Source organism: Natrix helvetica, assembly GCF_964273705.1.
Source record: "Natrix helvetica genome assembly, chromosome: 10".
Lineage (NCBI taxonomy): Eukaryota > Metazoa > Chordata > Lepidosauria > Squamata > Natricidae > Natrix > Natrix helvetica.
In genome coordinates this window covers 14,361,055-14,388,943 of record NC_138561.1, presented here as the reverse complement: position 1 = coordinate 14,388,943, position 27,889 = coordinate 14,361,055, and the positions used below count along the sequence as shown (strand labels likewise).

The window sequence follows — 27,889 nt, the reverse complement described above, 5'->3', positions numbered from 1 at the left end:
CTGTGCTGGAAGCTCTACCTTCCCCACGTGGGAATGGGCAGCCAGGCAGATTGCAAGAAAAGCCGCGAGGATGCGCGCAAGTCGAGGGAGGAGGGTCTCGTTCCTGCGCGTGGGAGCAGCAGCAGCGCCTATCCACGCGTGTGCGCGACCAGCGGACCCCCTAAGCCCGCCTGTTGCACCGGCCCTTGCTTTGCATCCTCCCCCGTCCATGCCCAGCCGAGCCCGGCTGGCTCCTCCTTTCGCCCCGGCTGCGCTCCCGCCCGCCTGCCCGCCTCCCGTCCCTCGGCGCCCAAGCAGCCGAGGCCGCCTTTCCCGGAACGTCGCCAGCCCTGCGCCGCCGCCGCCGGCAGGTAGGTGGATCCCGCCGCTCCGAGGCTCCGCGGGCGGCCAAGGCGATGGGGCGGGGGTGGGGAATCGCGGCGGAGGCGCTGCGGGGCTGGGCCGGGCTAGGCCGGCTGCGGGAGGGACCCGAGAAGCGGCTGGGCCGGGCCCTGGTTCGTGGATGCCCTGCCGCCCCGGTTGGTGCTGCTGCTGGAAAAGACACGTGTAGGGATGCTGCTCGGATCTGGTCTTCGGAATCGGGGTCTTCTGAGGCTCCCCTCCCCAACGACGACTGCATTTGGCCCGCTGTAGATCAGGATCGGCCCCTTTGCGGCGACCCAGCCTCCTGCACGCAGACATCCCACACACCCTCTGGGTCTGCATTCACACGCCCCCTCCAGAACTATCTTCGTGCACGCTGCGTTTGCACGACTGGGCTGCAAAAAAAAAAGAGAGGAGAAGGGTCTTGTCTTGTTAGCTCAGTAGGTCGTGGGAAATGGGCCCTGTGTGGAGGCAGTTGAGGGGGTATCAGGTACCTGGGCGTACCAGAACCCCCCCCCCCCCAATGATTTCTGTTAACCCTGGCTTCCTTTAGCCATGATGCCCTCTTTCTGTCAACCTCCTAGGCAGGTTCGTGACACAAGCTTGGGGTTCTTCTCTACCAGCTTTGAACTGCCACCTTTACCTTTAATTCCCCTCTTCTTTCATGTATGTACGTATGTATGTATGTAGGTATGTATGTAGGTATTGTGTCACAACCCCTGGTATGCCCAAATATGGGAGGGAGCACACTGCTTCCCTTTTTCTGTCCTTCAGCTCACTCCAGGAGACCATCCAGGCAGAAAACCATCTTTTATGTTGCCTTTGTTACATTTGTGTTGCATTTGTGCTGATAAATTTTATTTATTTATCAGCACAAATGCAACACACACACACACACACATATCCCTTCATTTTCGAAGAATTTATTTTAATTTTATTTACAAATATGCATATATCAAATACATGCCTTGTCCGAAAAAGTAACGGGACAAAGAACTCTGACCATAAAAGCAATCCATACAGCAGCAATTGTATTATGTACAATCAGTCGGTACATTGGGTAGCAGTTTCAGGAATTAAAATAATCCTCCTGCCTGGTCAAATTCATATTAATCCCCCAAACATGCCCCTTGTGCTCTGGGTGCTACTTTGACAGAGGAAGCCTAGAATAGAAATTTCTTTCCATCAACCAATGAGAGACAAAACAGCACTTCCTTCTCCCTTTCTATTGCAGGCTGCTTATTTAAACATTGGGTTGAACTTAGAACCTGGGCATGCTATGATCATGTCCTGTGGGTTGTCTTGGCAAAAGCCCAGAAACTGTTTGTCACTGCTTTCACCTTTGATGGTTTTTGAAACTTCAAAATTTGGCGACCTAACCCTAACCCTAAGTGGATTTTACCCCAAGGGGATTTTACCATGTATTTTTCCAGGAAACCTAGATAAGGCAGGCTCAAAAAGCATACACCCTCCTAACCATACCCCTGGACTCCGAATCAGGAGTGAAATCCAGCAGGTTCTGGAGAACCGGTAGCGGAAATTTTGAGCAGTTTGGAGAACGGGTAGCGGAAATTTTGAGTAGTTTGGAGAATCGGTAGTGGAAATTTTGAGTAGTTCGGAGAACCGGTAGCGGAAATTTTAAATAGTTCAGAGAACCGGTAGCGGAAATTTTGAGTAGTTCGGAGAACCAGCAAATGCCACATCTGGCTGGCCCCAGAGTGGGTTGGTAATGGAGATTACCAGGAGTGGGGAGGGAACGGTGATTTTGCAGTATCCTTTCTCTGCCATGCCCACCAAGCCACGCCCACAGAACCAGTAGTAAAAAAAATTGAATCTCACCACTGCTCCAAATCCATTGGCAATGTCCATTTTGCTCTCCGAATTCATGGAGACATAACTCTAAGTGGATTTTACCCCAATGGGATTTTCTCATGTATTTGGTGAGGAAACGTAGTTTTGATTGTTAGCCATTGCAGTCATAAGGTCAGCCCCTTACGTGACTGGAACCAATTTTTCTACTGTTTTTATGGCGGTTGTTAAGCGAATCATGCGATCCTAAGTCCCAATCATGCTATCATTAAGTGTATAATGCAGTCATTAAGTAAATCCATTTTCCCAAATTGATGTTTTTTTTACTGAAAGCATGCTGAAAACATAGCGAAAACTGCCCATGCTCATGTGATTATAGAACTTTAGATTTTTATTATCTCTCCTTTTAAAATAAATTACGCAGGAAATATTTATTTGATTTCCATACTTGACATTCTCACTTCCTTCGGGTAACTTGGTATTAAAAAGTCTTTGTAGAAATGAAAATCCCATTTGGAAGTTTGTCTTGATATATTAGCCCCTTTCTGCTAAAAATACATTTTAGTTACTACCAAACTAAAATATTTTTAGCAGAAAAGGGCTAGTATATCAAGATAAAATTCCAAATAGTAGGAATTTACATGTTTCTATAGTTATGGATCCTACTATTGGTAGTCCTCCACTTACGACCACAATTGAGCCCAAAATTTCTGTTAAGTGAGACATGCTAAGTGAATTTTGCCCCATTTTACAACTTTTGTTGCCTCAGTTGTTAAGTGAATCACTGCAGCTGATAAGTTAGTAACCCAGTCGTTAAGTGAATCTGGCTTCCCCATTGACTTTGCTTGTCAGAAGGTCGCAAAAGAGGATCACCTGACCTTAGGACACAGCAACGGTCATAATATGAACCAAGCATCTGAATTTTGATTATATAATCTTGGGGTTGCTGCACAGATTGTAACTGTGAAAAATGGTCATAAGTCACATTTTTCAGTGCCTCTGTAACTTTGAATGGCCACTAAACGAACGGTTGTAAGTTGAGGACTACCAAGTCTCCAGAAAAGAAAAGGAAAAAAAAATCACAATATTTTGCTTTTACTCTATCTTCTTTGTGCCCTGTCTGACAGATCTGAAATCTCAAATGAACAAATGTGTTTGAGGAGCGTGTTTATTTCTCTAATTTATTTGTGACAGGAATAAGCCAACAAGATGATTAATTGCTCTGCAAGAAAATATATATATATATATTTCTGCAACGTTAATGTTCAAAGCCTGCCATTTTCTGTGTAGTGTGAATCTTTACTTCCTAGTGTACATTTTAAAGAGGAGGAGGAGTAAAAGAAAGGATTGATTGCTCATTAAATGGATGTTTAATTAACACCTTTAGTACTTTCTGTTTGTAAATATGCATATAGGAACCAAATGAAGTATAATGTGTGAATGTTATTGACATCATGACAAGTGTTAGACAGAGAAGAGGAACAAAAAGCACCAATGTTCCACAAGATTGTCTGTCACAGGAGAAAAACTGGAAACTTAACGAGAAGAGCGTAGCTGGTAAGTCACAATTGTGTGAAAGAAAAATGAAAACAATTTTGGGTCACTTTTTAACCGTTTTTCCCCTTTGATCTCCTCCTCTCCTTTTTTAAATCTTTGTTGTTTTTGTTGTTTTGCATTTTGTTTTTATTTGAAAAAAAAATTATAATAAGTATTTAGGGCATCCCAAAAGTTTCAGTGCAATTTTAGGACACCCTGTATAAACGTATTATTCTCATTGTGCTCCTTCGTCATTATTTTATTGCTCTCTTATTTTAGTTCTGTTCTGTTTCCACTATTCTCCTTTTGTTCCTTTTTTATTATTGTAAGCCCTATGGCGAGATAGGCAGCAAACAAATTTAACAAGTAAACAAACAAATGAATGAATGAATGAATGAATGAAATGAAATAAATATTATCAGTATTATTTGTTTATTGTTTATTAATTTTTATGCTACCCATTTCCCCTGTAAGATGACTGGGTGGCTTACAAGTTACAAAATAAGAAAAATAAATATTAAAGCATTAAAACTACACAGATTTATGGATAGAACATGGACAATAATTGGAGAAGATGATTGACTTCATTTCAGACTTTTTAAATGTAAACTTTTAACTAGGTGCAAAACAATGGAAGAAGATTTCATTTGTCATCGGCGGAATTGTGGGCCTTTTCTTGGGAATACTCACATCCGTTTACGTCTCCACGCTCCATGAAAACGATCTGTGGTTTTCAAATATCAAGGTAAAACATCGCTGTTGCATTCTGAAAAATTTTGGTCTGTTCCTATCTTGCTGTTCATCATAAACATGTTTACACTGAAGAGGGGTGTCAAACTCACTTCATTGAGGGCCACATCAGGGTTGTGTTTGACCTCGAGGGACCGGGGGTGGGCGTGGCCTACTCGACATCACTCATGTCGGTGCCTGAGCGCTCTGTCGGTGAAAATGGGCTCTTGAGCTCCATTTTCAGCTGCAATGGCCTCCTGCAACCCACTGTCAGCGAAAATGGAGCTGGGGGGGGGGGCAGCTTGCGGCTCTCCCGAGCTCTGTTTTTGTTGGCAGAGGCACTGTGGGTCAGTCTCTCACTGTTTCCAGAGTGGCCCCAGGGGGCAGATCTAAGCACCCCGCGTGGCAAATCCAGGCCACGGCCCTTGAGTTTGACACCACAGTATAGAATATAATCAATATACTTAGTGCCATGTGTTGAAGATTTAATAGACCAGAAAGCTGCTCAGTCTATTCTTCTTTATGCATGTCACAGCAAATTCAAATGTAATTTTTTTTTTTTTGTTCGCCCTTCTGGGAAAAATCCGGGTCCCAAAGTGATTGAAAAGCCCTCCAAAAGTGAGAACTATTTCAGTAACTCTGCAGTTTGAATACAACATTTTATCTAAAATGAAACAAATAGCTCATGTAGGGTAAGAATAGAAATCCCACATTAATCTTATTTATTAATTATCCATTTACACCTGATTCAATCACAAGACTCTGAGGAGCTGCAATAATTAGCAGCAACACAAGCATTTCAGAGGTAGTATTCAGCAGGTCCTGACCAGTTCTGGACAACCAGTAGTGGAAATTTTGAGTAATTTGGAGAACCGGTAAATACCACCTCTGGCTGGCCTCGCCCCCATCTATTTTCTGCCTCCCGAGCCCCAGCTGATCAGGAGGGAATGGGGATTTTGCAGTAATCTTCCGCTGGAGCGGGATGGGAATGGAGATTTTACAGTATCCTTCCCCTGCCACGCCCACCAAGCTATGCCACACCCACCAAGCCACGCCCACAGAACCGGTAGTAAAAAAAATCGAATCCCACCACTGAAGCATTTAAATAAAATATGTCCACATTTTAGATATTGATGTTTATAAAATATATATACCTTCTCTTCTATTAATATTAGTGTTACTAAGGAAGAACTATGTGGTTTACTTAACTAATGTTAATATGGCTGAATGGATTTTACTATTCAATTATTATGCTCTGGCCACAATTGATGAGAGTCTAGGAAAAAAGTAGAACTTGTTACAGAACTGGCAAACAAGGAAAGCAGATGTTAGCTTAGTATAAAACAGATGTAAAGCAGTAATGTTTACCTCATAAAGTGTGGCACATGGTGGAATACAGTTGGTAGCCAGCTTACAAATTAATTATGTTTGATGCATTCTTGCTAATTGGATCCCTCTCTATGATCAATCTTCCTGCCCCCTCCCTCATTAAACCCAGAATGTTTAAAAAAAAATAGGTGAGATGATATTGTACATTATATATTCTTTTTCCAAATGCGTAACGAATGTGGAGACATCGGTCGTATTAACCTACAAGCTTTGTGGCTGATTGAATTTAGGATAGAATAGTTCCTATCCAAATCACTGAAAGTACTTCAGGATCTCCTGCTTCCAAAGATGGTGACATTTATCATGTAGAATTGATTTTTTTTTTTTTTTGGCTGGCTGGGGAATTCTGGGAATTGAAGTCCATATTCTACCATCTGGAATTGATTTTTTTGGTTGTGGGTTCAGTCCACCCTTCCTAAAGTTGCCAAGGTTGGGAAACACTGTCCTTTGTGATTGGACTATCATAGACTAGACTAGACTAGACTAAACTAGACTAGACTAGACTAGAATAGAATAGAATAGAATAGAATAGAATAGAATAGAATTCAATTCAATTCGCCAAGTATGATTGAATACACAAGGAATTAGACTTTGGTGCAGATGCTCTCAGTGTACATAAAAGAAAAGATACATTCAACCCAAATCATTAGGTGCAACATTTAATGATAGTCATAGAGTACAAATAAGCAATCGAACAATACTAGGAAACAATCAATATAAATTGTAAGGATACAAGCAACAAAGTTACAGTCATAAGTGGGAGGAGATGAGTGATAGGAACGATGAGAAGATTAATAGTAATGCAGACTTAGTAAATAGTTTGACAGTGTTGAGGGAATTATTTGTTTAGCAGAGTGATGACAATCTGGGGGGAAATTGTTCTTGTGCCTAGTTGTTCTGGTGTGCAGTGCTCTATAGCGTCATTTTGAGGGTAGGAGGTGAAACAATTTATGTCCAGGATGCGAGGGATCTGTAGATATTTTCACAGCTCTCTTTTTGACTCATGCAGTGTACAGGTCCTCAATGGAAGGCAGATTGGTAGCAATGGTTTTTTCAGCAATTCTGCAGTTCTTAGTCATAAAGTAATTAAAGCAAATATTTAGTCTTGAAATTCTTAGTGTGGTAGAAAATTTGTATCCCCACAAACATCAACAATGGGACATCATCACCCCACTAGCCTGAAATATGTCCTTTGTGCCAATCGTAACCCACTCAAATAATTTGTGTCAGTTGTGGTCTGATGTCATTTGGTTGGATATTAGTTCTTCCGTCTCTCCTCCATCGATATCTTGGCTATCCACCTGATAAGCCTTGAATGTCAGCAAGACAATAAAACAGACAAGTACAGCAGATAAAACAGCTTTAAAACAAGTGAAGTCCCTTAAGTCTTTGCAACTCAGGAGATTAAAAGCTTACCGCCATAAAAGCATCTTCCCCATGTTGCAAAAGACAAGATTATTTTAAATAGAAGGATTCTATCCGATTCAAATTGGGATCAGAAACAATATGTAATGACAGGATGACGGCTGTAACATACAAATGACTTTAGAAAAGACAAAAGAACGTAGAAAAGGCATTTGTGAAATTTCCATTGGGTTTAATCCAGATTAGAGTAAACTAATTGATTTTGGTGGATTATTCTAAGCATATGTAATTCATCCAACTTCACTGGGACTCCCCCACCCCCTTGTAGGTATAAATTATAAATTATTTATTATATATTATTTCATTTTTATATAAACCAATTTTTCATTAAACATTGTGTCATCTGGGTATAAATATTTTGTGCCAACAATTAAAATTTACAATCATATTCATTATTTAATCTATTCTTGGCTTAATTTCCAATACCTTAAATGTCTGATACTATAACAATACTTATCATGATTTATTTAACTCTATTAATTATATTAACTATCAGTACATTTTCTATACTTTACACAACTTCTTTTACTATGAATTCTTATGTCTATTCTCTTATCACCGGTAAAAAGATTCCCATATAGTATAATAATCAGCTTGTTCTTTTTCTTTAATTGTCAGTGTCAATCTGTTCATTTCTGCACATTCTAATATTTTCCTAATCACATTCTCCTCTGTAGGGATCTCTTCACTTTTCCAGTTTTGTGTAAATACAATCCTAGCTGCTGTTATTAAACATGAATAATCAAATATAGATTTTCTTTACTATAATTTTCTGGTAAAATCCCCAGCAAAAATATTTCAGGTTTTAAGTCAATATGTTGTATCATCTTTTCCAGCCACGTATGTATTTTAGTCCAATATTTTTTTGCTTCTTCGCAGGTCCACCACATATGTTAGTATGAGCCAGGTCATTTCCAACATTTAGCTGATATGTCTTTAAACATCTTCGCCAACTTTGGCAAGAAACATGGTTTATAGTTCCTTGCGTTTCTTTAGGAATTGATATTTTGGTCAATGTACAAAATTGTCTGGAATATGTGGACGTCAGTAAGAAGAGTTTAAAGCTTTGCTGTGTCATCAACTCACAAAATGATCTTGATTAATCTTTCAACCTCAATTTCACACTACTTGGGCTAGGAAAGTTAGTGATCTATGGCTTGGAATAACTGTATTGAGAAATGAGATAAGTATTACAAACGGCTTCGCCTTTTTAATGTATTGGGTTGCATCTCAACCTAATCGTGCAAAGAATAGATGCCCTGAAGTCAGTAAGCGTGGATTTAGCCCATAAGTTTAAAAAGTTGCATTGCATAAATCGTTCTCGGTCGTGTTCGATTTCTATTCTACTTAAGACTAAGTTGAAACATTGCGGTCAGACTCAATGGGACAGCTTTGGTTTTTATAGCATTTGCAATATATCAGACACAGTTACAGCCTTCCAAAATGGGGATTGAACCAACTTTAGGATGTACAACAGATCATCGTTAAACATGGCCCTTTTGTGATATGTGAACCAGTGGTGGGAGTCCAAATCCTTTCCTATCGGTACTATGAGAGCGTGCTTTACATGCGTGCCTAACACATGTTTTGCGTGTGCGCGCAGCACTCAAAGACCACCTTCAGTGTCAGCATTGGTGAGCTGAGCTGTTTTTTAGCTCAGCTGAGGCGCGGAAATCCGCTCTGCCATGCGAATCAGCTGAGCTGAAAAACAAGGGAATATAGGATAGGAAACGATGGGGCAGGAGGGCGGGGCCAACCAGAGGCGGTATTTGCCAATTCTCTGAACTACTCAAAATGTCCGAACCGGTCCAAGCCGACTGAATACTACCTCTGATGTGAACCCTGCCCAAGAGTCACAGGTCAAGAACAAGCAAAATTAATAGATTCATAGTTTAAGGTTCTTCTTGCATCTCAAATGATTTGCTTCTTTGTAGGAAGTAGAACGGGAAATTTCCTTCAGAACAGAATGCGGTTTGTACTACTCTTATTACAAGCAGATGCTGGCGGCACCATCAATTCAACAAGGTATTCTAGAGTTAGTGTTTTCAATGTTATTTTTCTGCATCAAATACTTCAATTCTTTGGTGCTTAGAATCCAGTTACTCAGCTTTGCCTTCAGATAGTCCTTGACTTTTGATCATAATTGAGACGAGAGTTGACATCATTAATCCATGTGGTTGTTAAATCATGCCCAATTTTCACAACATTTTGTCATTGGTTGTTAAATCATTGCAGTTGTTAAGTGAATCATATGGACTTTGAGCGAATCCGGCTTTCTCCCTTGACTTTGCACGTCAGTGGATCGCATGCCATCTTGGAGAACGATTAATGTGGCCCCACAAAATTATAATAAAAAATAAAGGAGGCTTATTATTTATATACATTAAACTATGTTATATATTTTATATGTGGCTCAAAACAATTTGTCTTCACTCAGTGTGGTCCAAGGAAGCCAAAAGGTTGGATGCCCATGCTCTAAACCAAGAAGATAAAATCACTTGGTTGAGATGGGCAGAATGAATGAATGAATGAATGAATGAATGAATGAATGAATGAATGAATGAATGAATGAATGAATGACATTATTTCAGTTTCTTTCTTTGTAGCTTTGTAACTTTTAACATTTTCATGGGTTTTATAGCGGGAGGTGTCACATTTTCTCTTTCTTTTCACTGTGCAGGTTTACACAGCTTGATCTATGACAATAAAACTGAATCCATGAGAACAATTAATATACTTGAAAGAATGAATGTTTATCAAGAAGTATTTCTCAGCATGCTATATACGGTGCTTCATTTGAAAGTAAGTTGTAATGAAAATGCTCAAATGGCAAATGCTCAAAAAGTCACCCATATTGTTATGGTTGTTGCATAATGATAGATAGATAGATAGATGATAGATAGATGATAGATAGATAGATAGATAGATAGATAGATAGATAGATAGATAGATAGATAGATAGATAGATAAGATAGATACCATATATGTATACATTATTATCATTGTTAATCATTTATTTGACTATAACTATTATTACTTCATTTTATGCAAAATATTCTAAAATTACATAGATTCAAATTAATTTTTATTATAGCATTTCATGACATCATCCTGTATCCATCCAATAGTAGTACAGTCTTTTATCTCTCTTGCCATTGGTGGTATTTGCATTCTAATTGCTTTTTTAATAAATCTTATATGGACATCTCTTGGCAACTTGTATTTCACTGCATATCTGGTAAAAGCTCGAAACCCATCACCTCCCCTTTAGTTATCACCAATGCTTCTGCCAGAATTTCTATCATTATTTCTAGCAGGATGGGTTTTATGACATGCTTTTGGATACAAACAGTTGACATCATGCTGAAATGAATTATGACCACTTCACTGCTTGATTTATTCTTCTTTTGCAGAGATTTTTAGAACCCATTTATTTTTACATCTATACGCTGTTCAGCCTTCAAGCTGTGTATGTCCTTGCCTTATATGTGACTAGTTGGCTTCTTAGTGGAACGTGGCTTTCGGGTGTATTAGCTGCTGTCTGGTATATAGTCAACAGGTGAGGTTGTCTTCTACCATCATCATGATTTTTTTCCCCTGGGGAAGGTTTTACCTGGGAACATCAGAATGTTTATATCAGGAGAGCTACCTTGAGGTAAATTGAGACCCGGTGGCTCAGTGGCTAAAACATTGAGTTTATCGATCAGAAGGTCGTCAGTTCAGCGATTCGAATCCCTAGCACCACATAACGGAGTGAGCTCCCATTACTTGTCCCAGCTTCTGCCAAGCTAGCAGTTTGAAAGCATGTAAAAATGCAAGTAGAAAAATAGGGACCACCTTCGGTGGGAAGGTAACAGCGTTCCATGCACCTTCAGCATTTAGTCATGCCAGCCTCATGACCATAGAGACATCTTCGGACAGCACTGGCTCTTCGGCTTTGAAATGGAGAGGAGTATGTGCGAGGGGAACCTTTACCTTTTCCTTATTTAGGGAAAAACAGCCAAGGGAAGGTCTGTTTTTCTTAATCAGCATAATCTCATCTTGATCAGAAGTTCCAAAATTTCACCATCCTCTTCCTCTGTTTGAAACCTGACTGTTTAAAAAAATAAATAAAACACCTTTTAAACATTTGTCTGATTAGCATGTAAACCTTTTGATGCATTTCACAGTAGGCAAAAGAATATTCCAAGTGTGTTTTGATTTCCACCTCCCTCAGGAGTTTCCCCATCTTATCTTAGAACTAGCTTTTGTTTTTGATTTCCACAGAGTAGATACAACCCGAGTGGAATTCACCATCCCGCTAAGAGAAAACTGGGCACTGCCGTTCTTTGCCGTCCAGCTCGCTGCAATTACGGTCCTTTTCAGATCACATTTAGGCTCTGTTCACGAAGTAAGTCTCTTTCCATGTCAAAAAAAAGTTTTCTTGAGAAAATATTTGGCTACAGCTAAAGAAATATTGGGAATAGTTTCAAAACAAACCCACATCACATCATTGATTGAGGTGATCCTACAGAGACCATATATACTATACCTAGCATTTGCCAAAAAGAGCTTAGCATCTAATGTCAGGACAAAATGCATCCCTAGATTGGTTCAACCACTGCATTCAAGGGGATTAGGAAGATATTGTCCTTTTGAAGGGATGTGGTGGCTCGGTGGTTAAGACCGTGAGTTTGTTGATCAGAAAGGTCGGTAGTTTGGTGGTTTGAATCCCTAGCGCCACGTAAACGACTGAGCTCCCGTTACTTGTCCCAGCTTCTGCCAACCTAGCAGTTTGAAAGCATGTAAAAAAAATGCAAGTAGAAAAATAGGGACCACCTTTGGTGGGAAGGTAACAGCGTTCCCTGCGCCTTCAGCATTTAGACATGCCGGCCACATGACCATGGAGACATCTTCAGACAGCGCTGGCTCTTCAGCTTTGAAACAGAGATGAGCACCACCCCCTAGAGTCGGGAATGATTATCACATTTGTGCGAGGGGAACCTTTACCTTTATGTATTGTCCTTCACATCCCATGAAGAAATAATCATAACTGATGATGCCAGCAGTTCAGTTCTTACTGGTTCAAGGTTGACTCAGCCTTCCATCCTTCCGAGGTCGGTAAAATGAAGACCCAGATTGTTGGGGACAATATGCTGACTCTGCAAACTGCTTAGAGAGTCCATAAAGCACTATGAAGCAGTATATAAGTGCTATTGCTTTTGCTATTCTATTATATTCCATTCCATTCCTTATTTCTATTCTACTCTACTCCACTCCACTCCACTCTATTCCATTCCATTCCTTATTTCTATTCTATTCTACTCTACTCCGTTCTGTTCTGTTCTGTTCCATCCCATCTATTCTATTCTATTGCCATGGTGGCACAGGGGTTAGAATCCAGTATTTCAAGATGACTCTGCCCAAAGCCAAGATTTCGATTCTGATTGACTCAAGGTTGACTCAGCCTTCCATTCTTTTTTTTTCATCAGTTGTTTTTCTTCTTCCCTCTTCCAGAGGTTGATGCTTCTAGCCGTGTTTATTGCAACCTTCCTCTTAAGTTTGACTTGGCAATTTAATCAATTCATCCTGTTGATCCAAGCGATGGCTTTGTTCACTCTCGACTGCCTTGACATGATCCCTGAAGGAAAAGTAAGTTAATTATTGGGTGGGGCACTCATGGGTTCAGACTGAAGCCATGTTGAAGTAATAAGAGACTCTCGCAGGTGGCTGTGCTTGATATTACCCCACCCCATACAATATTATCACCCAAAGGCAGTGGGGCGATTAAAAATAATAAATTTAAACTGGATTAGATGTAAAGCAAAAATGAGGCATGTAAATGTAGTCTCCTTCGTCCAAGCATAAATACCAAAAAATAGAAGCTGTGACTGGCATCATTTTTTTAATCATTTTTGCAGGTTATATGGCTCTATATTTTACAAGTGGCCAGTCTGCTGATGGTTTACCTCTTACAGTTCTTTAATTCCATGATCATTGGGTCATTGCTTGTCAGCTTTAATATGTCAGCTTTGCTAGCAAGAAAACTTCAGGTACGTATTATTCCATTTTTGCTTTGCCCAAATAACTACTGTATTTTTCGGAGTATAAGATGCACAGGAGTATAAGACGTACCAAAATTTTGAAGAGGCAATTTTTTTAAAAACTGTTTGCACTCTGAAGACCTCCCAAAAACGGGCCCATTTTTTTGTCAAAAGAAGGGCATGCACAGCCTTTAGGAGGCTTATAGGGTGCTCCTGGCAGCTGGGGGGGGGGGGCAAAAATAAGCAAAAAAGGGGCCGTTTTTCGCTCATTTTTGCCCTCCCCAGCCCCCAGAAGCCCTCCTAAAGGCTATGCGTGGCCATTTTGGTGAAGGGAGCGGGGTTTCAGGAAGCAAAAAAAGGCTGTATTCAGTGTATAAGACGCACCCAGATTTTCACCCGTTTTTGAGGGGAAAAGGTGCATCTTATACTCTGAAAAATACGATAGCTAAGAACACAAAAGCTGTTGTTTGCCTGCTCTTTCATCTGTTTTGTAGCATTATAAATGATAGCTAGACAGGACGTGGTGACTCAGTGGCCCAACATGCTGAGCTTGTTGATCAGAAAGGTTGGCAGTTCGGCGGTTTGAATCCCTAGTTACTCTTTTTAGTACCGTTGTAATTTCAAAGAGTCACTAAAAGATTGGCTGTAAGTCGAGGACTACTTGTATGAAGCTGAAAATGGCCTTTATTGGATCGCAATCAAACGTCAATGCAACAGTAAAACTTTTCGTTAATTAACATTATGTCATTAATAATCCAGCAATACCAAACAACGTAATTTGCATTGTTGTAGATTAGGGGTGTCAAACTGGCGGCCCATGGGCTGGATGCATCGCACCTTAGGCCATGCCCACCCGTGTTTGACACCCATGTTGTAGACTCATTTTAAGGACTGTTAACTGCTTGCCTTTTCCAGAATAACTTGAAAACCGGCGGCTTGTTTAGCAGAATTGGGAAACTTCTACTCCATGTGCTATTAGTGCTGTGCTTGACATTCCTTGTAAATAATTTTATTAAGGTGGGTAAGGTTTCTTCTTTTTCCCCATCTATAGAGCATCATTTTAAAGAGGAATGTGGGCTATTTAAGTCTTAGGCACTAAATTCTAGAGGACTATATTCATGTAGAACAGGGGTGTCCAACTCAATTTCGTTGAGGGCCACATCAGGACTGTGTTTGACCTTGGGCAGCCAGGGTGGCGTGGTCAGGGTGGACGTGGCCAGGTTAACGTCACTCGTGTCAGGAGCGCCTGTGGTGGCCCGAGCACTCTGTCAGTGAAAACAGGCTCCCGAGCTGCGTTTTCAGCTGCGACGACCTCCTGCAACCCTCTGCCAGTAAAAATGGAGCTCGGGAGGGCAGCCTGAGCTCCGTTTTCACTGGCAGAGACACTGTGGGCTGGTCCTTCACTGTTTCCAGGGTGGCCCTGCAGGCCAGACCTAAACATCTCGCGGGTCGGATCTGGCCCCTGGGCCTTGAGTTTGACGCCACTGATGTGGAAGAAAACGTCAATCTTCTACAGCTCTAATTTGTCTTCTGGTGGATCCTCCACCACTTCTGGAACAGACTTTTGGGTTCACAGAAATCTTCAGGGAAAGTAAAACCTTTTCCTCTTCAGAGTACTTTTCTTGCAGATCCCATGAATGACTGCCCTGCTTTAGAGAATACTCAAGTAATAACTTGTGTCATGAGGACAGGAGGATTGGCAGGAAGAGACTAGGTTGTACAGTCCTTTCCAGAGAATATAAATTCTGTACCTTTTCCCTTTTCCCCATAGAGAATTCTAAATCTGGAATCCGATGAGCACATCTTTAAATTTCTGAAAGCAAAATTTGGATTCGGAGCAACAAGGTACAGCAATAATTGTTTTCCTAAAGTATTTTCTTAGAAGATGAAGATGAAGAGTAGAATATAATTCTAGTAAATAAATACTTTAAATCACAGAGTTGGTCACCATATTCCTCTTCTTATTTTCCTTAGAGATTTTGATGCTAACCTGTACTTGTGCGAAGAAGCTTTTGGTCTTTTGCCTTTTAATACTTTTGCAAGATTATCAAATACACTCGTTTTGTACCCTTACTTATTTGTCCTGTTGATCACGGCCACCACAGCTGCGGTTGTCTCTTTTCAAAACCTTAGGTAGGTCTTTTTTTAAACTCTTGAGTTTTGTTCTGGTTGTGACCTTCCTCTCCCCCCACCCCCCACCCCAACTTGACTAAGAGCAGAAAGAGCTTTAAAGGAACCTGGCAGCATATATATGCCACTTTTCAGATAGAAAGCCCATACAGAGAGTGGTAAGGACAGCTGAGAAGATTATAGGAAGCTCGCTTCCTGTTATTCAGGATACTGTTTATAAATGTTATGTTTATGTTCATTGTCTCAATAAAGACTCAATAAGTAGGAGGATGCTTTGAGCTGCCTACCAATGTCCTTTTTAAAAAGAACTTTAAAGTCGTCTTCTTGCTGGCCACAGTATAACCATCTTCTTCCTTTCCTTCGCCTTCATTTGCTCAGTGGTCGTGCGAGTATCAAATCCGCGGGAAAGCAACCCACGTCCGCCACCGTGTTCAAACCTGCTATGGCTTACCACTTGGTCCACACCATTTCATTTGGGCTCCTGGCCTTAAGCACCATGCGGTACGTTTCATCTATCATAGTCATATCTATCATGAAAACTGCAAAAGAAAACACCAGTCCATAAAGAAGAAACGAAGAACAATCAGGCAGAATGCTAAGTGATTCTGATGACCGGGTTACCTTTTTTCATAAGCTGCACTAACTCACGGCATTGTCCTTCTATAAAACCTCTGGCAGATTTAGAGGCTTTTCATTTATAGTGGGGACGTGGTGGCTCAGTAGCTAAGATGCTGCGTTGTCGATCAGAAGGTTTGGCGGTTCGAATCCCTAGCGCCGTGTAATGGAGTGAGCTCCCGTTACTTGTCCCAGCTTCTGCCAACTTAGCATTTCGAAAGAATGTAAAAATGCAAGTAGAAAAATAGGAAGCACCTTTGGTGGGAAGGTAACAGCATTCTGTGCATCTTCGGCACTTAGTCATGCCGGCCACATGACCACAGAGACGTCTTTGGACAGCGCTGGCTCTTCGGCTTTGAAATGGAGATGAGCACCACCCCCTAGAGTCAGGAATGACTAGCATGCAGGTGCGAAGGGAACCTTTACCTTATCATTTATAGTTTTTCCTGATGAAGAATTAGTTGTTGCTTTTTTTAACTGCCTGGAAAGCTGCTTTTAAATAATTTCGTGGTCAGCAAGAGTGTAAGAACTTACTTTCTACTTGGAAACCATTTCTGGATTCTGTGCTTGAGGTGGTGGGGGGGATGAAACAATGATATTGGATTTTGCTGATTAGAAAAGTTTGTGGCTCCAGAAATGGCTAGTACGTAAGAAGTACGTAAAAGTAAAAAGTTGTGGCTGTAATGTTATTATGATGTTCTACTGCACTAAAAAGAATCGGAAGTCAAGGCTTTTCTTTTTGTTTTTTTCCCCCTTTCCCCTATATTTCTTTCTCTTCCCTTTTTCCTCTCCCGTTTTCCCACTATTTTCACTTTCATTTGCATTCTATCCTTTAATAGGTTTAATACAAAAAACACAAAGTAAAAATATATAACAGCTATGTTTCACTTTCAGGAGGTGAACAGATAGTAGATACGGTTTCTTTTTCTCTAATTTTCCTTTTTCTGAACCTTGCAGGATGAAATATCTCTGGACTTCCCACGTATGTATGTTTGCAGCTTCCGGCCTGTGCAGTGGTGATATCTGGAGACTGGTTTTGAAATGCGTTCATCTTCACACACCCAAACGGGTTAGAGATCTTTTATTTATTTAGCTATATAACAAATTATACAAATTAGTCCTTGACTTAAAAAACGTTCACTTAACAACCAGTTAAAGTTTCAACAGACTTGAAAAAAGTGATTTACAACACACCGCCGAAGTTATGAGTGTTGTATCACCTTTTGTGTTCACATAGCTAGATTTTGGTGACTTAGCAACAGGCTAAAGCATTTATGACTATTTGCAGCATCTCATGGTCACATGATCACATTTTGCAATCCCCCCCCCCCCTTTTCAAGCAAAAACAGAATCATGCATTGGATAGGATGGATTCAGAATTCTGACCCCATCATTTGCTTCACTGCAGTGATTCACTTAAAGACATTGTAAAAAGTAAAATTGAGTACGGCTGTGTGTAACTCAACTTACAACCATAACCATTTTTGACCAAAATGTTGACTTCAATTATAGTTGGAAGTTGAAAACTATCTGTATGGAAGCCCAACTTATAAAGTTGGAACATTGGATGGCATACAGTCAGGAAAACAAGCATTAAAAGGCCAGTGCATTTAAAAACGACAGCAAAAATTAATAAGTGATTAAGAACTCAAATCCAAACGACCTCCCTCTGTGCAGGGATTTCAATCATTACATTTTGTACTCATTTCAGTCATGAATAAAATTCTGGTTTATTTTCCATGGCCTAAACAGATTTGCAAAATGGTGGATGAAAACAGATTGAGTACAATTTAATTAGGTATTTGGGAGAGCTTACGTAATCTTTTATGCCTAACTCTTTTGAGCTCAAAACTCAAAAGGTCCTGTTTCCCATGCTATTTTAATGTACTTTAAAAAGCTTCCAGCACTGTTCAAAATGTCAATCTTCTGCTTCAAAGAGCCATTTGCATTGAAAGTAGAATGTTTTACAACGTTTAGAGCTCAAAATGTCCTAATAAAACATTGACACATTCCTAAGTAGTATATTTGGAATGCATTTGAAAACACTTCTTTTGAAAAAGAATGCTATTTAAGTCCACTAGATGGTGATGTTGTAGAAGCTATGAAAAGCATAAACAATATAGAGAATTCATGAAAAATCTCGGGGGGGGGGGGGTCTGCGTGATTGCTCAGATACAGCGCAATAACAATCAATACAATTCACAGAAACCTAATGCACAGTCTAAGGTGCTTAATATTCTTAACAGAAATGCTGTCAAAGAAAGTCATTCTGTGACTTCAAAGTATGCACCGTTTGTAGGACAAATTAGTTATGAGTTTGGTCTAAATAGCGGTGGGTTTTTTTCTTTCAGTACATAACATTGTTCCATTTTCTGTATAGGTATCTGTGATTAGATACATAGCACCAATCCTCGTATTGCTCTATCTTTGTTATAAGGTAAGACCCTTTTTAGTCTTCTTAAATTTGTGGGTTTTTTTTCTTTTCTCAGAATAGAAAACTTTTCTACCAAAGATTTACCTGTTTGAATTAAAGATAATTCAACCTTTAATTGATACATAATTTGCCCTGGTTAGTTCCTTGATTAGGCTGACGCAGTGGTTCAGTAGCTAAGAAGCTGAGCTTGTCGATCAGAAAGGTCGGCGGTTCGAATCCCTAGTTATTTCTCCCAGCTTCTGCCAACCTAGCAGTTCGAAAGCATGTAAAAATGCAAGTAGAAAAATAGGAACCACCTTTGGTGGGAAGGTAACAGCGTTCTGTGCGCCTTCGGCATTTAGTCATGCCGGCCACATGACCATGGAGACATCTTCGGACAGCACTGGCTCTTTGTTTTTGAAACAGAGATGAGTACTAGAGTTGGGAATGGCGAACGCATGTGTGCAAGGGGAACCTTTACCTTATCATTTATAGTTTTTCCTGATGAACAATCAGTTGTTGCTTTTTTTTAACTGCCTGGAAAGCTGCTTTTAAATAATTTCAGGGCAGCTGATAACTGGCATACCGGCCTGGCCCCCTCTCTGCCTCTGACACAGAGCCCTCATCAGAGCCTTCCCCAGACTCCAGGACTGGCCCAAGTTCCTCCCCAACATCCTCACTGTCCGAATCTTCTGCCAGCTCTGCTGGCCGCTAGCTGGACACAAAGGCTGGTAGCTTTGCTGCCCGGGCTTTATAAACAATGTATTTTTCCATGCTGAAGAGCTGGGCTCCTTTGGGCGTGATTTATTTGGTCGTTTTTGTTTTCTTCTTAGTTCCTTCCGGGAATAATGGCAGAGCTGTCAGAGCTGAGAGAATTCTACGACCCGGACACGGTGGAGCTAATGAACTGGATTAAGTAAGAGGAACTTTACTCTGTTTAAATCACATGCTAGCTAGGGCGAGTCAATGCCTTTTGTGATCGCGGCTTCCAATTCTGCCAGTTACATACGTACATTTTTAGAGTAAAAAGTGAGCTAGGAAACTTGGTTTAATATAGGCAGTAAGATCCCTGCCCAATGCCAGTTTTTCGCAACCTGTAGCCCTCAGGTGAGTGAGGATTCCCTTTTGGTGTGGCGGTCACAACAGTTGGGAAGAGATAAAGACTCTTGAAACATCTTCTTTAGACATTTTTGCTCCATCGGACCAAACTTTCAGCAGCTGAAATACTTTGTCGTTTCTGACCATGGTTGGACAGCTTTCAAGACATCCTACACCAGTGTTTGTCCACCTCAGTCACTTGAAGATAATTGGACTTCAACTCCCAGAATTCCCCCAGCCAGCAAGCTGGAATTCTGGGAGTTGAATTCCCCCCATCTTTAAGTGGCTGAGGTTAAGAAATACTGCCTAACCCAATGATGCCGTAGCCCAGGTTCTAAACAGGCAAGAAAATTAACAAGCATGAACAGACTACTGCAAATATTTTAGAAAATGGCACACACATTTAGTATGTCACAGACTATTTACAATACAATACAATACAATACAATACAATAGCAGAGTTGGAAGGAACCTTGGAGGTCTTCTAGCCCAACCCCCTGCCTAGGCAGGAAACCCTATACCGTTTCAGACAGATGGCTATCCAACATCTTCTTAAAGACTTCCAGTGTTGGGGCATTCACAACTTCTGGAGGCAACTTCTGTTCCACTGATTAATTGTTCTAACTGTCAGGAAATTTCTGACATTTGGGGGGGGGCATATTTTGAGGATCCAGAAGGTTTTATTTTGTTACCTTCTTTCTTAAACCATTGTCTTTGTCACTCTTAAGAAGCTTCGGCTAGTAGAGGTCCATTCAACAGGTCCTCAACATGTCTCCACAATTGAAGAAATTTAGGTAGTCCTTGAATTATGACAGATCCCCCCCCCCCAAAAAAGTACTTACTCTTCCAAAGTTCCATTGGATTTCAGGTGCTTAGCAACCTTAGACACAGTTTATAATATCTTTGCCAAAAAAAATAGTGTTTACTTCTAATTTTTGACCAAAAAAAAAAGTTTAATCTAGCGGATAAGACACCAGTTAATAATAATAATAATAATAAATTTATTTCTTAGCCGCACCCTCTCCCGAAGGAGTCGGGGCGGCGTACAATAAAACACATAAAAAACAATATGGACAATACACACACAGAATAAACGAACACGCGTACATGGAGGAGGTATAAAGATAAGAAAAGACAGTTAAAACATAGTTTAAAATCCCCTAATAAAAGTCTAAAAGTCACAAAAATTTAAAAAAAAAAAAAAACCGTCAGGAGCAGTGTGAACGAACTATGGTTGAGCCAGGCCAGCTACTTGAAATAGGTCCGTCTTGAGCTTTATCCGGAAGGCGCGGAGGTCAGAGGTAGTCCTAATATCCGGGGGAAGGTCATTCCACAGGGCTGGGCCCGCAACAGAGAAGGCTCTACTCCTAGACGCCGCCCCCCGACATTGTCTGGTGGACGGCACCTGGAGGAGTCCCTCTCTGTGCGAGCGAATTGGTCGCAGGGATGTATGGGGCAGGATACGATCCCGCAAGTTAGGAGGCCGTGAGTTCAAATCCTATTTTAGGCATGAAAACCAGCTGTGTGAACTTGGGCCAGTCACTCTCTCTCAGTCCAACCCCTCTTACAAGGAGGGTTGTTTTTTGTGCAGAAAATAGGAGGAGGAGGGAATTTTAGATATCTTTGTTGTCTTAAGCTATTTATAAAAATAATAAAGGTCGGGTACAAATAAATAAGAACACCCCCCCTCCCCAGGAAACAGTGGGTTCGCTTAATGGCAGCTGTGTTCAGTTAAGGACTGTGATGGGCACTTTATGCTGGCTGGGGAATTCTGGGAATTGGAATCCACAGATCTTAAAGTTGTCGTGGTCGGACACCTGTGATTTAGATGATCTCTAGGGGCTAGGAGCACAACGTTTGTCCTTTATGCTACTTCATTCTAATTTTTCTCTTTCTTACAATAATAATGAATGGTGTGATTATTCATGAATAAAGAGGTCATATAAATCGCTGAAAGCCAGCTAAAGGGATCTCCATTCCTCTGCTTCCTTATTGACATATTCTCATGACAAATCTCCACCAGCCAGAGGTCTTTAAAACCACTTCTGTATTAAGAGATGCTAAATGTTTGATCAACCTGGTCTCTCGAGTGCAATATGCAGTGTTTTATATATAGATTTAAACATAAAATATGCATGGGTCTTTGGGTTCAGCCACAAACTGGATTTGACAAGTCGCAGCGGCCACCATTTTTCAACCCGGTTCCAAGCTGGAGAATGCAGAACTGTGGCTTAGCCTCCTCCGTTTAAATTAGCTTTTTTTTTTTTTTCCTTGTGATTTGTTATGTGGGGATTTATAGGCGTGGAGGGGAAACATTATGCATCGAAGAAGTTAATTACTTTTGCAGGAACAGCAGTTGGCAACCAATTTATGCCTCTTAACCTGAAGTTGGGAGTCAGACTTAATAAGATCTCAGTAAGTCAGTGGCACAGGTAGTTCCAGAGCTGGCCCATTAGAGTGCCACTTCGTGACAGTCGTGAAATCTTTTCTGCGGCAGTCGTTAAGCGAAGGTCGTAAAACAAACGATGTGGTTGCAAAGCGAACCCATGGTTCACTATGAGTGCGGTTTTGCCCAAAATTGGAAGTAAGCTTTAGTTTTCAAAATTGTTTAAAAAAAAAACAAGGTCAGGTGTCTATGGGACATTGCAAACGACTGTAAATTGCCATCATGTTGTCAAGCGCTAAGAATTCGGTCACATGATCATGGAAGGGTCCTGACTGTGGGAACTTTGGAACTGATTGTAAGTAGACCATTCTTAAGGTAGGTCCTATCATAAGTTCGAACAATCACTAATCGAACCAGTCATAAGTCGAGGACTGCCAGTATTTCATCATATTCAACAGTTTGACTTCCAAAGTTGTGGGTACTTCATTACTGGAGGTTTTTAAGAAGAGACTGGACAGTCACTTGTGTTCTGACCTAGGCTTCCCCAAAAAGCACGAAGCAGATTCCTGGTCCCGAGAAAACCCTTTTTATTAAACAAATGTGAATTCCCCTCATTCACATTCAGCAAAGACCTGGTAAACAATCTTTGAAATGTGAATTTATGACCACATACTTTATCTCGCTTGGAAAGCTACCAGGTATATCTTTTCCAAACACAGTGCTGTGCAAGGAAAGACTTGGCACAGAGTCTCTGAGATTCACGGACAGATCTCCACACTCCTGAAACAAATGAACGAATTGTTTCCTGCAAAAGCCCACTCCCCTTTCGCTCCTCTTTTATTTCTTATGGGTGCGGCCATTCACCGTCCACCTGTGGCTTTATTCCCAAGTCAACCCTGATTTCTTAGCTGTTCTTTTCTTCTGGCAGCTCTGCCCATGCGCACACTGGGAACAGGCTCCAGCTGTTCCTCTGCCTCACTGCTGTCTGGCGCCGAAGGCAGCTGAGTACTGCCAGACGGCCTTGGCACCCTCTCTGCCTCCGAAGCAGAGCCCTCCTCCGAGCCTTCCCCAGCCTCCAGGACTGGCCCATGTTCCTCCCCAACCTCCTCACTGTCCGACTCTGCTGCCAGCTCTGCCTCGATGGCGGGTCACAACAACTTGCCTGAAATGGCATAGGGTCTTCTGCTTGAGCAGGGGGTTGGACTAGAAGACCTCCAAGGTCCCTTCCAGCTCTATTCTGATTAATATAAGTTTCAGTCTCACTTTGCCTTGTCTCATTCAGCATTTCTATAGACAATCCTTTGCTTTTTGACATGCAGTTTTCTATCTTTCCAGGTATGTTTTTCCTTTTTTTAAAAAAAATAAAAGCTTTAAGTTTCTTAAAAAGGCTTTTTTTTTTCTTTTTCGGTCTGACCTGGGCTAAGCTTCATATACTGCAATTTTTCTTCTTTTAAGCACCGTCAGGAAATATATCCAATCTATGTCAAAGTAATGCCAAATTTAGGAGAATTTAGAGTTGCCATTACCTGCATTTGTAACACTGGCTATTAAGATTGTCAAATGTGCAGAGAAATATTGACTTCTTTCCTCTAATTTTGAAATGAATCTTTATTTTTGAAAAGATTCAAAGGAAGGGAAAGCTCTGTCTCTTCCCCCAAATTCCTGTACTTCCCATTGGACGCTTTCTGTTGCAAATGAGTTATTTTATAATAATCCTATAATACTGGAAAGCGTAGATAAAACAGAGGTTCCCCTTTTACATTATACTCCGCTCAGCTTACCCCCATTAGTTTAACAGTAATTAACTTGTTGAAGCTTGGAGCTTCCAAAATAAATGAGATTATTTGTTCAAAATGCCATCAGGTCTGCTTGGAGTGACATTTAAATTACATAATGTAAATCAGTTTGACCTCTAAGTCCTTGTCATTATTTAGTGACATTTCTTGCAGAATAAATTGCGTGAGGGTTGAGCAGCCTGGATATGAAGCTTGGCAGAAACCTATAAAAACAAATTATCCTTTCATTTTATACATCATTTATCCAGACATTTGTAAAAATTGCTTCGTCTTTCTGTAATGGGAAACGGCCGTTTGGTCCTTTGAAGCACATTAGCTGAGGAAGGCTCAAGTTGAGCATTTGAGGGGCAGCCTCAGGGTGAAAGATTTGAGGAGGGGGAGGCAACCTGTGTCAGGAATGATCTCAGCCTTCCATCCTTCCGAGGTGGATAAAATGAGGACCTGAATTGTTGGGGGCAATACGCTGACTCTGTAAAACCGCTTAGAGGGCTGGAAAGCGGTATATAAGTCTAAGTGCTATTGCTATCTGAGGTAATTTTATTTGATTAGCTAGCTGATAATATATAAAATAATATTTAAAAAAAAGATAAAGATAGATAGATACAAGATAGAGGATGGATGGATGGATGGATGGATGGATAGATAGATGATAGATAGATAGATAGATAGATAGATAGATAGATAGATAGATAGATAGAGAGATAGAGAGATAGAGAGATAGAGATAGATAGAGTAGATACAGTAGATAGATGGATGGATGAATGGATGGATGGATGGATGGATGGATGGATGGATGGATGGATAGAGTAGATAGATGATGATAGATAGATAGATAGATAGATAGATAGATAGATAGATAGATAGATAGATAGATAGATGATAGATAGATAGATAGATAGATGATAGATAGATAGATAGATGATGATAGATAGATAGATAGATAGATAGATAGATAGATAGATAGATAGATAGATAGATAGATAGATAGATAGATAGATAGATAGATTATTTTGGGGGTAGGGCTTATACTACGAGCATCCTGAAAAATCATGCTAGGACTTATTTTCTGGTTAGGTCTTGGGGAAACAGGGTATTTAATTGTCCTCACTGTTAGCAAGTTTCTCTTAAATCCCAAGTTGCTTCTCTCCTTGATTAGTTCCATCCATTGTTTCTTATCTTGCCTTCTGGTGCTTTTGGGAAAATAAGTTGACCCCGTCTTCTTTGTGGCAGCCCCTCACATTCGTGTTCATTTGTATAAGAAGATCAATAGAACAGAGTAGAGTAGGGTAGAGTAGAGTAGAATTCTTTATTGGCCAAGTGTGATTGGACACATGAGGAATTTGTCTTTGGTGCAGATGCTCTCAGTGTACATAAAAAGACAAGATACATTCGTGAAGAATCATAAGGTACAACACTTAATGATAGTCATAGGGCACAAATAAGCAATCATGAAACAATCGATATCAATACAAATCGTAAGGATATAAGCAGCAAAGTTAGAGTCCTGCAGTCATAAGTGGGAGGAGACGAGTGATAGGAACAATGAGAGGACTAATAGTAATAGTAATGCAGTCTTAGTGAATGGTTTGACAGTGGTGAGGGAATTATTTGTTTAGCAGAGTGATGTTGTTAGGGGAAAAACTATAGATTTCCAGACTAACTGAATTTAATTAGTGGTCATAGAGGTGACATCTTGAGATCTGAGCATTGCAAGTGAACACCGATTTTTTTTTTTAATCATTTGATTTTTGCCTGAAAAACTTGCCAGCCCTTGCTGTGAACTATCTAGTGACCTGAATTTTTTTGAATCAACTTGGGAAGTAGGCGTGGAACTTGGTTGATCTCAACCATTTGGATTCTGCTGGTTTTCTGGTCTCTTTCATGACTGCAGCCTTTGTGGGTTGTACTGGTGAAGGCAGTAGGGAACAAAAAAAAAATGCAATGTTATACCAATATCTGCTCCTGGACTGTAAACTGGTAAAAGTAACAAAAGAGAAGAATCCTATCGCTGTGCCCTTTCTGAAGTGGACCTCAATGTTCCTTCAGGTCCAACACTCCCAAGAAAGCAGTGATTGCAGGAAGTATGCAGCTCTTAGCCGGGGTTAAGCTTTGCACCGGAAGAATTTTAACCAATCACCCCCATTATGAAGACAAGAGTCTGCGAGAAAGAACAAAGCAGGTAAGAGGATCTAACTTTCTCCAGCTACTCCCATTCTTGTGTTGTCCTTGTTTTTAGCAATGATGGATAACTGTTTGCCCAGAGTCAGGTTGGCTGTCGCGGGAGGCTTGTCCCGCATGCGCGCATGTGGAGGACAGGGATGGGCCACACCTCCCATGATGGCCAACCTGACCCTGGGCAAACCGGTTGTTAAATTATTTGAACCCCACCACTGTGTCCCTCTCTGGCTGATGCCACCCTCCACTGATGCCACACTGATGCTCTGATCCCATAAGACTAATCATTGTGACTGATCTCCGTGTGTGTATTGCCTGTTTCCTTCCTTTACTCATCATTTAGTCCCACATTTAATGAATTAATAAAGCGATTCAACCCAATTCTTTCACTCATTTGCAGGTTTATCAGGTGTATGCCAAAAGATCACCCGAAGATGTCCATAGGATCCTCAGATCTTTTGGCACCGACTTTGTGATCTTGGAGGACAGCATTTGTTATGAAAGAAGGCATAGCAGGGGTTGTCGGTTGCGTGACCTTCTGGATATTGCCAACGGCCACGTAAGTCTTTTCCAAAACCAGTTGTTGGGCCCAAGAAACCAAGAATGACACGGAGAGTTACATCAGAGTAGCTTCTTTATTGTTGTTTACCTGCCGACAGGAATCTTGCCAGACTAAAGCACTTTAACTATTAGATATACCCTGTGAACTGCTCATCAGAGCCTTCCCCAGACTCCAGGACTGGCCCATGTTCCTCCCCAGCCTCCTCACTGTCTGAATCTGCTGCCAGCTCTGCTGGCCACTGGCAGGCCACAACAGGTCTAATGGTGAAGACACCAGACTAGAAAGCTGGAAACAGTGAATTCTAGTCCTACCTTAGCCATGAAAGCCAGCTGGGTGACTTTGGCCCAATCACCAGAAGGTGGTGAGTTCTAATCCCGCCTTAGGAAAGCTGGCTGAGTGACTTTGGGCCAATCGCTGGGAGGTTGTTAGTCCCACCTTAGACACAAAGCTCTCTCAGGCCAACTCACCTTGTAGGGTTGTTGTCGTGAGGAAAACAGGACGAGGAAGGTGTGTTAGATATATCCACCACCGTGAGTTATTTGTAAAAATAACAAAGCAGAATACAAATACATAAGATAAAAATGAAGCAGTGTCAAAATGGTTAAATAGCCTTTCACTTTCCGTTACAGATGATGGATGGTCCTGGAGAAAACGATCCTGATCTCAAACCTTCACCGTCGCCTCGCTTCTGTGAGGAAATCAAAAGAAATCTGACCTCCTACACGATGTATTTTACTAAAGTCTTTCACAACAAAACGTTCCATGTTTACAAAGTGGCTCGGCATCAAAACCACGCATAGCTTTGCTACAGCGGTGGCAGAAAGCGCGAGTTTATAAAAACGGCTCTTTTTTAAAAAAAAGAAAGAAAGGGAAATTGTTTTAGGTCGATTGAAAGTGTTTCATTTTTAATCCCTCGATAATTCAAAGAACGCTTGGTTTTGTAACATTTTACATGTCCCATAATGCAAGTTATCAAAAACAGAGGCCATATATATATATATATATATATATATATATATATATATATATATATATATATATATATATATATATATATATATATATATATATATATATATATATATATATATATATATATATATATATATATATATATATATATATATATATATATATATATATATATATATATATATATATATATATATATATATATATATATATATATATATATATATATATATACATACATACATACATACATACATACATACATACATACATACATACATACATACATCATACGTAGAACGGAGATCATGAAAAGCAAATCTTTCGTAACTTCTATTCCAATATTTCATGATTTTTTTAAAAAAAAGATCTAAAGATGAGGAAGAGTCCCTTATGCCACCCCCTACTCATCTACATCCCCTGCACCGAGGGTCTCTGTGGGTCTTCTCTTCCCATTTAGTCTTTAGG

General features: G+C 40.5%; 1 protein-coding gene across 3 annotated transcripts; it reads left to right on the top strand.

Annotated features, from left to right (window-relative positions):
* The first annotated feature begins 21 nt into the window (after positions 1-21).
* Positions 22-27,461, top strand: DPY19L3 (dpy-19 like C-mannosyltransferase 3). Of its 3 annotated transcripts, none has more exons than XM_081963223.1 (19): positions 22-350; positions 3,588-3,729; positions 4,329-4,453; positions 9,186-9,276; positions 9,932-10,053; positions 10,665-10,810; positions 11,518-11,641; positions 12,748-12,882; positions 13,152-13,283; positions 14,190-14,291; positions 15,046-15,119; positions 15,249-15,407; positions 15,783-15,905; positions 16,977-17,088; positions 18,400-18,456; positions 19,266-19,348; positions 25,759-25,891; positions 26,288-26,446; positions 27,079-27,461. In XM_081963223.1, exons 2-19 carry the CDS (start codon positions 3,627-3,629, stop codon positions 27,247-27,249), a joined length of 2,151 nt encoding a protein of 716 aa, XP_081819349.1. In that variant the 5' UTR covers positions 22-350; positions 3,588-3,626; the 3' UTR covers positions 27,250-27,461. The 3 variants fall into 3 exon arrangements, with proteins under 3 accessions (XP_081819349.1, XP_081819351.1, XP_081819350.1); XM_081963225.1 differs by lacking the exon at positions 22-350 and adding an exon at positions 389-494; XM_081963224.1 differs by lacking the exon at positions 22-350 and adding an exon at positions 411-518.
* Positions 27,462-27,889: the final 428 nt, after the last annotated feature.

What these genes read in the sequence shown, in the direction of transcription:
- DPY19L3 (XM_081963223.1), top strand. Translation starts at nt 3,627, where the DNA reads ATGACAAGTGTTAGACAGAGAAGAGGAACAAAAAGCACCAATGTTCCA. An exon ending in GAGCTAATGAACTGGATTAA is followed by an intron (nt 19,349 to 25,758) that starts GTAAGAGGAACT and finishes ATGTTCCTTCAG; the next exon opens with GTCCAACACTCCCAAGAAAG. An exon ending in TGCGAGAAAGAACAAAGCAG is followed by an intron (nt 25,892 to 26,287) that starts GTAAGAGGATCT and finishes ACTCATTTGCAG; the next exon opens with GTTTATCAGGTGTATGCCAA.